Source organism: Nyctibius grandis, chromosome 6 (genome assembly GCF_013368605.1).
Source record: "Nyctibius grandis isolate bNycGra1 chromosome 6, bNycGra1.pri, whole genome shotgun sequence".
Taxonomy (NCBI): domain Eukaryota; kingdom Metazoa; phylum Chordata; class Aves; order Nyctibiiformes; family Nyctibiidae; genus Nyctibius; species Nyctibius grandis.
In genome coordinates, this window is record NC_090663.1 from 9,639,889 (window position 1) to 9,652,977 (window position 13,089).

Consider the following 13,089-nt stretch of genomic DNA (forward strand, 5'->3'; position numbering starts at 1 on the left):
TCATTGTCATTAGTGCTCAGATTTTATCAAGAAAAAAACCTTTCAAGTAACTGCCAAAAATAGAGCCAACACAAGATGAAAGAACCAAGTATTACTATCATGATATACAAACATTAGTGATGTATTGTTTCAGAACACATCATAAAAGACCTCTATTCCTTAAACTTTCTATAATTGATGTACTCAAGTACTATTAAACACTAATAACATTAAAATAGTTACTGTAGTTTATTTGTCAATTTAAGAAACAGGTCAGCAACATCTAAAGTCTCTACAAGCTTTGACTACAGCTACTGCTGTTCTAAATTTTATCCTTTTTTGAAAAGCAGTTGCTTTTCCAGTTGACTTGTAGCCATATTCTATAATACATACGAAATACTAGGAGAGCCCCTAGATACAACACATATGGGAGAATCAGAAACAACGGTGTCCATACTGATGACTTTGTTGACTTTATACAGTTAGACCACAACAATGCATGAAACCTGCCACAAACACAAGATAAATATCCAACATTTTCAAAATACTTAAAAGGATTCAAGCCATATAAGTCAATTGCTCTACCAAAACCTGCTGTCAAGTAAATTATCCATATACAAGTTAATAACTGGAGTTCTGTTACTCTGGTCTTCTCCCACTAAATCCAGTGCACGAGTAGACTTTCAAGTCAAGTTTAACCATCAAATAAACAGTATTTCCTATGCTTACATGGAAATTTTTTTTCTTAGCTCAAGACCATAGGCAGATTTGAATACTTACAAGTACAAACATTTGTATCCAGATTCAAAGAGGAACATCCATCAGGCTGCATTAGTACTGGCTATACCTATCTACCTCACATTTTATAGTAAGCATGCGAAAGGGAGAGAAAGGCAGAATGGCTTTCTTTTCCCTGACATTCCAGGAGTCAGGAGTATAACCCTTCCCCACACACAACTCCTTCTAACTTTTATAATTAAGAGCAACACTTCTTTCCTACACAGGGTAAAAACACTCCCTCACTCCTCAGGGTGGGAAGCAGCAGTCTTAAAGCCTCAGGGGCATATCAAAATGAGAACCTAGCAGACTAAATATAAACAAGACACTATGCATAAGAATACGCCTAAAATCAACAAACAGAATCACCATAAATATTGACAACACTAAATTGAATTTATAGTGTTTGGCTTTTAATAATAAACACAATGTATAGAGTTAAGCAGCACGAAATTCAGATATAAAGACATCCAACCAGTAAGTTAAAAAAAAATTTAAACATTTAAAAATAAGTTATACTCACATAGAAGTTGAAAGTCTGCCATCAAAATAGTTTTAACACTACTGTTACTGAAGTTAAAGCTGATTTACTAACCTTCATCGATATGTACAATGCTTGAAAGCAAGCACAGCTGATCGCATCAAAATATAAAGGACTGGAAGTTATCATACTATAAAAGCCTGTTTAGTTCCATTGGTACATTAGGAGGCTATACAAAAAAACTGATAAACAGTCTAACGACGCACATGAAAGCAGAAATATGAAAGCACCAGGACTCTGAATTGACTCTGCCTATCAATATAAATTATAGAGCAAACTCAGAAGTCCAAAAGGCAAATTTAAAATTCCTTTTCGCTGAAGAGCCCAGTATGAGTACGGACTGGTCTCAACGGAGAAGATAGGCCACAAGTTAAATTAAGAGATATCGGGATGGTCTTAAAACAGGTGGTCTTGGTACTTGAAACAGATTCTGATACATATTCCAAAACACTTGTAACAAAACTGAATCTTAGGAGAACTGTAAGGGAATGGAATCATGGAATATCTTCCTTGGAGAACTCTCCTCTTCAGAAGGAGCACATTACATTCATGTTCCAAAATCTGGAATGCCTTGTCTGCATTTGTTTTTCAGTTCATATAACTAAGGTTCTTAGCATGCAAGAAAACTTATCAAGGGTACGAAATGTTCCTTTTTGTGCTATGCTGTGTGCAGTGGAAATCAACATATAGGCTAGCAGAAGAGCAGCCTGAATGTAATTCATTCAAATAACCAATGTGTTGCTTCATAACAAAGAACTTTGACAAAACTGAGATTTGAACTCAGTGGGCAGATGCAACAGCCGTAAAGCAGCATACAATCCAAACTCAGTAACTGTTGCAGTTAAACATACATTGCAATGACATTTATTAGCTTGATAAGCTAATACTTATCATTCCATAAACTTGTAGGCAATTTACATTAACATGCTTTACTTTCTTAAGAGTACACTGAAGTTTAAACATTAAGAACTCCACTGGTGGTAAAATTCTAATCTTCCAGACCACTGGCTTTAGCCTCAGACTGCTGCTCAAGCTTCTCCACCATCTCTTTCAAGTGGTCTTCGTCTTTGAAAAAATACACATACAAGTTTCGTTCCATCTGAAGCAGCTTATTGGACTCTAAAAAGTTTCTCTTTGACTTCACATCAGCAATCAGATCCATAAGGAGTTGATTTAGTTTATTTAAATCAACTTCCAGTTGATGAAACTGCTCAGTAAGTTCCTAACAAAAAATACAAGACAAAAAATTATTACTTTTATATTGTTGATACAGTAGCTAAACTAGAAATAGGTAAGTTTTTTGTTTTTGGAAGCCACTTTCATTTGTAAGTGAAAAGTCATCATAAAAAATACAAACATAGGTGATAAGGGATTCCATTCAATTTATGTAACTTTCAAGCTCCCTGTAACAGTACTCACATCAGGTTATGAAAAAGTAATTTCATTTACTTGTTTATTAAACCAGATGAGTTAAGACCGTAAGAATCTGGCCCTCAACTAGACAGACGATTAAATGACATATTCAATCAATTACAAGTCTTCATAGCTAGCCAAATCTTAAAAGGGAACAAAAAAACCTTACAACAAAAAAGCCAGTTTAATTTTAAAATTAAATCATTACCAGCTACAATTTTCCCAACTGTCACTCTTATGATAGTTCAGTGTAAGCGGGCTAGTCATCTACTTGCACATTATCTCCTTATAAAAGGAATTACTTCTCTTGATAAAAAGTAGCAATAGAAAGAGGTGTCACTATGTTTTAAGAGGTAACTTGAATCAATAAAAAGGTATTTGATTGATTTAATAATGTGTAATCCCTAAATACATACTGTTCCAACTACAAAGTTTCATTTTTTAGTAAAAACTGTTCTATATGTTGCAAATTCACTTGACAGATGGAAATGTTAAATATATTTTCATGTATTTAACCAAGGAAGTATTATGTAACAGAAGACTTCCCTCAATCCACTTTTGAGATATCTACAATTATTTAAAAACCATAACATGCTGCATTTAACCACCCCTATTCCCATTTAAAAGAGGCTCTAAACCCAACACCTGGGAGCTCTGTAGCAGGATCATCCTACTACAACTGCCCTTCAAAATTCTGATATTCTTATTTCGTCCAAATGAGCCACCCACGGTCAGGCTTTTTAAGGGGCCAAACCACACTATTCAAGTGTCACAAGTAACAGAGGGAAAAAAGCCTGTCTGAAATAAAGAGAAATTTAAATGAATTTTCCAGCGACACCATATCCAGATGACATGTTTCCCGCACCATAAACTTCCTAGTAATGCAGGACTGTATGCGCCTTTGAAAGAAATTAAGTTAGACACAACGATTTGCTCAGAAAGAAGAAATTATTACCTGTCAACATTTACAAAATCCAACATTTGCTAAGGACAATGTAAATACTGAGCCCATCATCATTACGCTAATAAATTTGTTGCTGATGTCTGGGAGACAGTTTGTGTGTCTATAGCCTTCATACTACATTTTTCTACGTAAAGGAACATGATGCACATGAATGTAATAATTTTAATACCTAGATAAGAGCTTACCGGACTACTGAGTTGTATCTGATTTCCTCCACGATACAGAGCATCATGAAGGGTATCTACATCACTTTCTAGCTTGGACAAAAGGATAGACTGTTCTTGAGAAGACGCTGTTAGCTGATCTTGTGCTGTAGCACAATCCTGCTTTAACTTCTGAGCCATCTGCTCCAGGCTTTTGTATGTTTTAAACAATTGTTGTTTTTCATTTTCTCCTTCCAGAAGCTGATATAGCCTGCAACAAATGAAGTTAGACACACAAGCATTTTTAAGTTTCCTAAGCACTCCTGTCATTATCAGTCAAGTGAAGATTTTTATATTGAGAAGTCAGACAGAGGACTAGTAAAGGACAGTACTCAGGGTACTCTTACTACACTGCTGTATCTCCCACTGATTTCATTATTCCATCTATATATAGCTAGTACATGATTAATAGGACTCCAAAATATTTCAATACTAAATTAACAGCAATGAAATACCAAAGTAACAGTTAATAAGTACACAATGAATGCAAATAGACAATTTGCTTTTGCCAACTATTTCTCGACACTTGAAGGACAGCAAAGTAAGATCCAATTTTTTTTAAATGCTAAAAAACATCAGACTTCAATGGCCAATGAGAAATAAGAGAAATCTTTATAACATTTTCAAGCTTACTGGAGTATTTCCCATTTTCTATCTGTGAAAAGACTGCCAAGAAATTCTCCAATTAGTTACAAGTCATGCATAAGACAGCAATACTTGCTGTACCAACCTATACGCTTACGCTGCATCAGGAAGAGTCTAATACGATTACAGATAACTTTGCTCAGTTGCTACTACACCTCTGCATACTAAAATCTTCAGGATTTGAACCCCAATATAGAATCAGATTTGCCTTAATAACAGCAGGAGCTATATTTCAAAAGTAACTGAATTTCTTTCAATTATCTTCTGCTTATAAACCCTTTAAAAGGGTTTATAACTCTTTCAACTTCCCTTCGCAATCAGGAATACTAAGGCACAACTTTAAAAAAAAAAAAAAAGAAGTGAAAAAGTAGCCAGACAGTGTTCTGATTCAGTGATTTGAAGACTTACTTAATAATAAACCTGAACAAAAACTTTACAAGTTGCCAACGCAAACACAAAACAGAAGCAAAATTTATGCTGCCTAATTCTTGCAGTTATTCACTGTGCAAGACCATACTCAACTATTACTTAATTATTAAAAAACACTTAAAGCACCATTTCAAAGAAGAAGGAAAAGTGACATTAACACACCTATAATTACACAATAAACCTCATCAAAATGTTTAGTCTTGAAGTGACAGCAACACAGCACGCATTCCTATGGTATCACCTGAGTTACAAGGAGGCTTAATTACTTAAATGATGAAAAACCAGACTCCTACACGGGTGACAGGCCACAGAAGCCAGATGGCAAATCAAGCAGTAAAAATGAGTTAAACACATTTCATATACTCAAGGGGTCATTCCTCTCCTCTACCATATGGGGGTTTTTGCAGGCTAAGCTGATGAGGCCACGCATATGATCTGAGAAATCATTGTTATTAACAGCTCTCTACACCTACACTTCTAGAACAACTTTCAAGAGGTCCTAGATCAGGGCACCATGTAAGACAGGTCTGGCTTTAAACACTCTTTGTATTCTGGATATTGCTTGGGAATGCTTCAGTAATATTAACAAGCCTGATAATTGAAGAGTTTTTCCTCAGGCTAACCTGAAAAGAATTTTAAAGGATAAGCAAGAGGCAAATCTCATATCTTAAAGGTTTCAGTTCTGGAGAATTCAAAATACTACTAGCTATAGCAAGGAACTAAGAACTTAGCAACAGAAAAAGCTTAGCTTGCCTAAGCCTTTATCTCCCCAGTATAATTTCAAATAAGTCGAAGTTCAATAGTGACTGTAATGCTCACCTGCAAGAGAAACCATCCTTTGAACTAATAGTGTTTCTCGGCTTTGCACATTGAGTTTGCTCAGTTATCACCTGTAGTCTCTGTTCCAACTCATTACTGCTCTGTTTCAGGCATTCTACCAAATTCTCAAGTTGACAGCAGATCTCCTTATGTTTCTTCAACTCCAGCTCATAGGCTAGCTCAATAAGTTCAAATGATGTCTTCTGTCTTATCAAATGCCTGCATATTTCATCTTGTTTTGAAATGTAATAGTCCTGCTGAGCAATCTGATGATCCAAGTACGCTTTCACCACTGGCGCGCTCAAAAGTCGTGCACTGTCTTTCAGAAGGGGAAGCAGCTCTTCATCATTTAACCTAGTTATATCTTGTCTAATCTTTGAAATTTCATCATTTAAACTAGATATTTTGGCATCGAGGTTTTCTTGTTTTCCAATATCCTGCATAAAGCAAAATATCTGTCAATTTTTTCATGGTTCCCTCCAAGTCACTTCCCTAACACATTTCTTCAGTTCCCACAAGATTCATGCATTTATGTTACATTAAAATCACTGCCTCTTTTGTATCTATGAAATTAAATAAAAACTCCACAAGCAGTTTTACAGAACTCTGTAACATAAGGCAAATACAGATTTTAAAGTAGATATCAAATAAACCTATTTCAATAAATAGTAATTTCATTCCATTGCAGGGCCAGGAAACAGTTTATTGTGAAAAAAACAAAAGAGCTGCAATTTTACTTAGCACCAAATTTCAAGCATGTCTAACTGAAATCTCACATGCAAATATATTTTTTTCTATTCAGCTGGATGACTATCAATACTTCTATCAGAATCAATCTTTTTCAAATTACTCTAATCAACCAAGCCCTATATGCTAGTCATCCATAAATGCAAATATACAACCTGGCATGATGCCTCAAGTTAGTCCATGACTGGCATAAGCTAATATTTTTCCTTCTGTTACAATTTCTTCACATTCTTAAATTCCAGTAGTCATATCTGCCCGTCACTCACTTGTTGAGAGATTTCTGGGGCTTCAACTATCCAATCCATTTATTTGGTATTTAAAATACATCACCATAATGTCACCGTATTACAAATACTTGAGTTTCAAAAGTCACTGAACTAAAACTTTTCAAGTTTATGCTATGGAATATAAACAGGAGTACATTTGACTTATTAGCTCCTCAATACCACAAAATTTCAACTGAAGTTAAGCTTGTGTTTGTTGTACAAACAACCGAGAGACAGTTATAATTTGAAATTTCAAAGTTAAACTAAACTGGAAAGGTACTACTAAATTCTAGTTTTTTTAAGGTAGTAATTCTGGAAAGTAGCATTAAAGGTACTTTGTCATACCAAAGAATTTATAACTACAGAAACTGAAGATATTTCACAAGAGGAGTTCTGTGAGCAAGACTAAAATTTCATAAAAGTGCAATTTTACTACGTAAAAAGAGTTGAAATAGCAATAACTCAGCAATTCCTTTTACTAGACCCAGTTGAACACACCTGCCCGTTTAAAACTCCACTACCTTCTATCACCTTTTGCGACTTACCTTGTCGTTTAAGGACTGCAGCATGGCCTCTGCACATTTTATAGCTGAATTCAAACCCTCCTCTTTAGCTTGCATCTGAATTAGCTGATGTTGAGCACAAATATACGCTGTCTGGAGCCTGGCTAACTCTTTACTCTCTTCACAAACTTCATTAGTCTCATCACCAGTGACTTGTTTGCTTATATCTGCAAGGGGAAAGCTGTCTTCATGTGAATTTTCAACCCATTCAGACACACCTTGATAAAAATGGCTTTTTATGTATGAGGTAAGTGCTGCAGTGCTTTGTTCTTCCTGAGACAAATACTTGTCCAAAGAAAGCTGGGAAAAAAACACTGGATGTGGACCTGACCCTTGTTCCGAATCTGAAGCAGTGAAGAAAGAGGCCAGTTTCTTAGCTGCATCCACGAGGGACAGCAGTTCATTATTAAGCTTATTATTTGCTGCAGTAAACACTTCCAGTCCTTCTTTCAAATCTTTACGTGCTTCTTCCTCTTTGCTTTTTAACGTTTGTAGCATATGGCTGTTCGCAGAAATCATCATTTGAAGCTTATTATGCCTATGAATTTGAAGGGTTTTTAACTTCTGAAGTGCTTGAAGCTCATCCTCTAATTTCTTCAGTTCCTCCTCTTCTTCTTCCTTCTCTTGGCTACTGTTCTTTGAATCCATGGGTTTCAAGGTTTTAAGGACTTCATCCAGTGCGTTTCCTTCCAAAATGGGCTTACCAGACTCAAGAAGACTATCAAAATCTTGCAGTTCTTTTTCAGATACCACATGCTGCTCATTTACATTTCCACAAAACCACTCCAGAAACGATCTGTCTTCCGAAGCCTCAAACAGCCAGTCAAAATCACTTCCATTAAGCTCATCGGCTTTTGGATATCCAATTTTCTTAAGAGTTTCCACAAAATCATTTCCACAGCTCATGATTAGAATATTTTTTGTAAGCAGAAAAGATCCAAATACATGAAAATATCTGGTGTATTATTCCAGTTGTAATTTTTTTGTCATTTTAAATGAATATTCAGTATTTTAATAAAAAGAGTCTGCACAGGAAAAAGGAAATGTCAGATCACACCTGTAAACTGCATGCTATTCTGGATTAGAGTGGCTGTTCAAAGACTAGAAACATTTCAGGGATGTCTTAATGTATTTTGTTCATCAAATCAGTACATTTTTACATCAATTAAATCCCTGATATTTGCAAACACTTATGTTTTTCCTTACTGCATATAAATTTACTATTAAAATAGAATACTACCATTAATTTAAAAGCAACTGGTGTAAATATTAATTCATTGGCGTGCAAAAATGATTTACTTATATAGTTTTTCTCACATTAAATAAAAAAAAACACCCACCCACCATCATTTTAACTCTTCCAAAATAAGAGCTTTCAGCTTGTTCTGAAAAAAAACCTACAGTTCAAAATCTTGCTTATAAATTTTTTTTTACTTCAGCAAGAAATCCTTTACCATAAAAATATCTCAACATAATAATGCAGTTTTTTGATCAATTATAAAAAATTGTTAAGATCAGTGTAAATACTCTCGTGAAAACAGTCACAACTTAAACATTACAAGAAAAAGGTGTTTGCTGTTTTGCTGTTTCCCAGCAAACAAATAATCAGCTTTGGGATCCTAAAGTGAGCACAACAGACAGCAAAGAATAAGATAAATTGTCAGGAAAGTCAGCAGGCCTTGTCTGCAACACTCTGGTAATATCCAGGGTTTTTTTTTTTTTGTTTGGCATTACTTAATACTTTGTTTCTAGAACATATATTCCACCAGAAAACTCCACTTGGCCAGCCGGTTCAGTGCTGAACAAGTAAATGCATCCTTCTGAAATTCTGTGTCTATCTAATTTACCTTAGAGTTATAGACTACATAAGAAATAGAATTTGTTATGCAGTTTTCATGTCCCAGGGCAGCCTTCCAACTGCCCTCTGCTTTCCATGCTAAAAAAGGGCTGTCGACAAAATAAATAAATACAAAGGAGCGCACATAGCTTTATGTATGTTTATGCAGATCATTAAGGGACGCTGACACTGCCGCTTAAGCCGCCATCAAACACCAAAAATAACGTCTTCTGACCCCTGAGGTAGCTACCCACGACCCCCGTCCCCAGCACGGGGATGCGCGATCGCCACAGCCAGCTCAGCCCGCACGAGTGGGCTCTCAGGGGCTTTCTCCCAGCGCCCGTGAGCCCAAGGCCCGCCGGCTAGGTGCCAAACTCTGCGGCAGCTGCTGCCTGCAGCCCCAAGGGGATCTGGGCTAAGAGCCGATCCCGAGCGGGACGGGGCAGGCCGAGGAGACGGCGGGGAGAGGGGACGCTGCGGCGGCTGTCCCCCTCCCGCCGCGAAGGAGCCCGAGCCCCACGCCCACCCCGCTCCATACTCACCACAGCGCTCTGCCTCAGGAGGGGGGGGGGGACACGCTGAAAATGGCGGGAAGGCTGAGGAAGCGCGTGGGCGGGCGGGGCCGCCGGCAGCGCCAGCGGCTCGAAACGCCCGCCACGCGCTGCTCTCGCGCGGCCCCTGCGGCGCGCGGGGTAGCGCACCCACCGCTCGGGGCGGACTGCGCCTGCGCGGCCACGCCCCTCCCCTCCCCGCTCCCCGCCGTCCGGCCGCAGAGGAGCCCGCGCACGCGCACCTCGCGCCAATGGGGGGGGCGAGAGGCCTGCGCGGGGGTTGGCCGGCGCCGGGCCGCTGACAGGTGACGTCACGTGGGCGGGACGGGGCGCGGCGGGGCGGGGCCTGCACAGGCAGCGGAGGCGGGGCGTGCGCGCGGGGCGTCCCTCGCCTCAGGGGGGTCGCAGGGCCCCGCCGCCCCGGGCCCTGCCGATCTCTATCATCGTTCTGAGGCCCGTTGCGGCCAGCATGTGGGAGGGAGAGGACGGGGGAGACCTGACTGCAGTTAGACGGTGCTCAGCTTTGACCAAAATCGGGCCTCTGACCCGTGTGACCACCGGCCTCCCGGAAGCGGAGAGACATGGCTAATGGTGGCCACCAGCCCTCTGTCCACAGTTGCTGTATTAGTGATTCATCCCTGCCTAGTCCTTTCAGTATTTTTTCATGGACTTTATGGCCATGAATTTGTCTAATCCCCTTTTGAACCTGCTGACACCCCCCAAATCTTCACAAGGCAAGAAATTCCAGAATGTCACTGCCTGCTGCTTAAAAAAAAGAACTTTCTTAGTGATCTTTAACCCTCTCCTAATTCCATGAAATGATTCTTGGCTCTAGCATTGCAGGATTTGGTGAATACCACCTCTGCATTTACCTTATCTGTGGCCTTCACAGTAACTCAGAAACCACAAATAAATTTCCCTTCAGCTGTGTCCTCTCCAATTGGGAGAGCTCCAAGATGTGGCCTCTGGAAAGCAAGTGCTCCACTGAGGCTTTGGGCAACCTGGTCTAGTGGAATGTGTCCCTTCCCATGGCAGGGGGGTTGGAACTAGATGATCTTTAAGGTCCCTTCCAACCCAAACCATTCTATGATTCCCTGATGATTTCAGTTCTCCTCTGTATCATTTATAACATTGCCGTGCCTCGCTTGAGGTGCAAGGATGAGCCCGCACACAGGTCTCAAAGTGGGGTTGCACCAAGGTTTTCTACAAAATCCTCGTTTCCAACGCCCTTCCTGACGATGCTGCCTGTTTTCTTGGCCCTTTGGCGGCTGCTGCTCACAGAGCCGCCAGAAAGCTCTCTGTGATGATTGCAGGACCTCTTCTGCATTGCGAGGGCTGGTTCTGAGCCAAGCATCATGTAAGCTTGTCACTAACAGTTTGAGCATCCCTTATCAGCCGCTCCTTGAGTTTAGCCATCTTCGTTTCCTGTTTACATTTCGCATGCCACGTTTTTCTGGGCTTTCCTACTTGCCTCGCAATCGCCTCCTTAACTTTCTCATTGAGTCATGCAGGGGGTTGGTTTGGGCCATGGTTTTCTATTTGTGTCAGACATTTTACCTGGGCTTCTAGTACTGTGGTTTTTAAGCCTTCTGGGTGTTTGTAGACTTCTTTTGAAGTGCTCATTTAGGGTTTTCTGGCATTTTTGCCCATTTTTGCATAGGTCGTTTTCTTAAAATTGAGTATCACTTTGCTTTATTTGTCTTGCTCTCTTTCCTGACAGTGTTAAGCTTAATTATACTGTGGTTGCTACTATGGAGCAGCTCACCCACTAATAGCTCTCGAATTAGATCCTCTGCACTGCTGAAGACTAAATTCAGAATGGCGTGGGGTTTTTTTCCTTGTGGTTTCTAAGGCCAGTTATTCTAAAAAGAAATCATTTATTACATCCAGAAATGTTATCTCCACATTTCACCCTGATGAGACATTGGCCCAGTCTGTATGTGGGTGGCTGAGCCCTCCCACTACATGTCCTAAATGTGCAGCTTCTCTAATCTCACTTAATGCAATTGTTGAAACGAATCAACCAGGGAAATGAGCAATCTCGCAGCTCAGCACAGCTAAGACTAACTTGCATGAGGTTTTCTAGATCAAAATCAGCACCTGTATTGCCTGCAAAGTGCAGTATGTTGATTTCTGGTATAATGTGGTCTGTGCAAGGCACTTTTAAATTAAACCCTGACCTGGCGGTGAGTTCTCATGGGTAAAAAGAGCTGTAGCGTTGAATTCCGCCCCATCAGATTACAGCCTGATATGCAGCTGCAGTTGAGGCTAGCTGAAGTTTTCAAATTGTCTTGCAGATAAAATGCATTGCATCTTCCCGAAGGGGAAGGAACAAAAGCATTCACTAGCTTATTTCATAAGACGATGCCATTTCAGTTCAGTCAGTTACTTGCACTAAAATCAACTTGTCCTACAGTAGTAGTTTGGAGGCTTGTGTTTCACCGTATTGTTTTTTTAAAATTTCATAAATACTGATGTTACTTATGAAAAAAATGCCCAAGTAAAAGCAAATTTTAAACACTTAGAAAACTTTCTAAGTTTTTTACTCTGCTGTTCTGTGAGCAATTCAGCTCTGCGACTGAAGTCTATCTTTTGTCTATCAAATTGCCTATCATCACCTGCATTGCTACAACTAATGCCTTCAGTTCTCTCTGTGGCTGGTTCCTCTCTCTTTTTTCCAGCCTCACACGCATACGATGTCCCACCTCCCTCGTGGCCTTTCGCAAAAACTGCGTCCCCATCTGTTCAGCTGGGCAAGCAGGACTATATGCTCGTTCTGTAGCTGGTTTGGAGCTATGTATGTGCTGGCAAGTAGCCACCTCTCAAAGCAGTGCAGAGCTCAATTGGGCCAGCCTTCGGGCACAGTCAGTGCAGGAAATAATTTAGTTCTCTTTCTACCCAGACATGGAATTTTCCTGGAAGTTTTCACCACGGGTTATCATTGCAGCCTCCATCCTATCTCCGCTTTGTCAAATTTGGTGAAAATTAGCCTGAAGGTTCAAAAGTTATCAAGGAAAGGAGGAGGGGAACAGATGGACGAAAGAGGAGTTGACAGACAGCATGATCTCACAATCCCCACTGGCATAGGAATTCAGGCTAGAATTGAAATATTTTAAGTCAGAACATTGTGCACTTAAACTTCTCATTCTGAAAGAACAAGCCTCTAATGTGAAACAAATTTTCATGTTAGACCATCAATCAGCTTTTAGGGCAGAGATTAAACAACAGCCTTCCCCTACAAACATGTTACAAACCTATCTTCGGAGTTTCTTACAGCCCCTTTCCCCACCCAGCCACAGCCCCAGGTGTTTGCTTTTGCAGCTCCTTCTGGGTCAAGATTTTTTTTCTCTGATTC

General features: G+C 39.8%; 1 protein-coding gene across 1 annotated transcript; it reads right to left on the reverse strand.

The window, feature by feature from the left end:
* Positions 1-1,178: 1,178 nt before the first annotated feature.
* Positions 1,179-9,875, reverse strand: HAUS3 (HAUS augmin like complex subunit 3). The gene is made up of 5 exons (XM_068403653.1): positions 9,726-9,875; positions 7,329-8,371; positions 5,771-6,207; positions 3,860-4,088; positions 1,179-2,519 (listed from the first exon to the last, which is right to left on the reverse strand). The coding sequence occupies exons 2-5, from the start codon at positions 8,250-8,252 to the stop codon at positions 2,286-2,288; spliced, it is 1,824 nt and encodes a 607-aa protein (XP_068259754.1). The 5' UTR covers positions 8,253-8,371; positions 9,726-9,875; the 3' UTR covers positions 1,179-2,285.
* Positions 9,876-13,089: the final 3,214 nt, after the last annotated feature.

Bases quoted from the DNA above. Each gene is read 5' to 3' on its own strand.
- HAUS3 (XM_068403653.1), bottom strand. From the start codon at position 8,252: ATGAGCTGTGGAAATGATTTTGTGGAAACTCTTAAGAAAATTGGATAT. The intron at 6,208-7,328 runs GTAAGTCGCAAA...TGCTTTATGCAG, and splicing joins TGCAGTCCTTAAACGACAAG to GATATTGGAAAACAAGAAAA. The intron at 2,520-3,859 runs GTAAGCTCTTAT...ATTTTTTGTTAG, and splicing joins AGATACAACTCAGTAGTCCG to GAACTTACTGAGCAGTTTCA.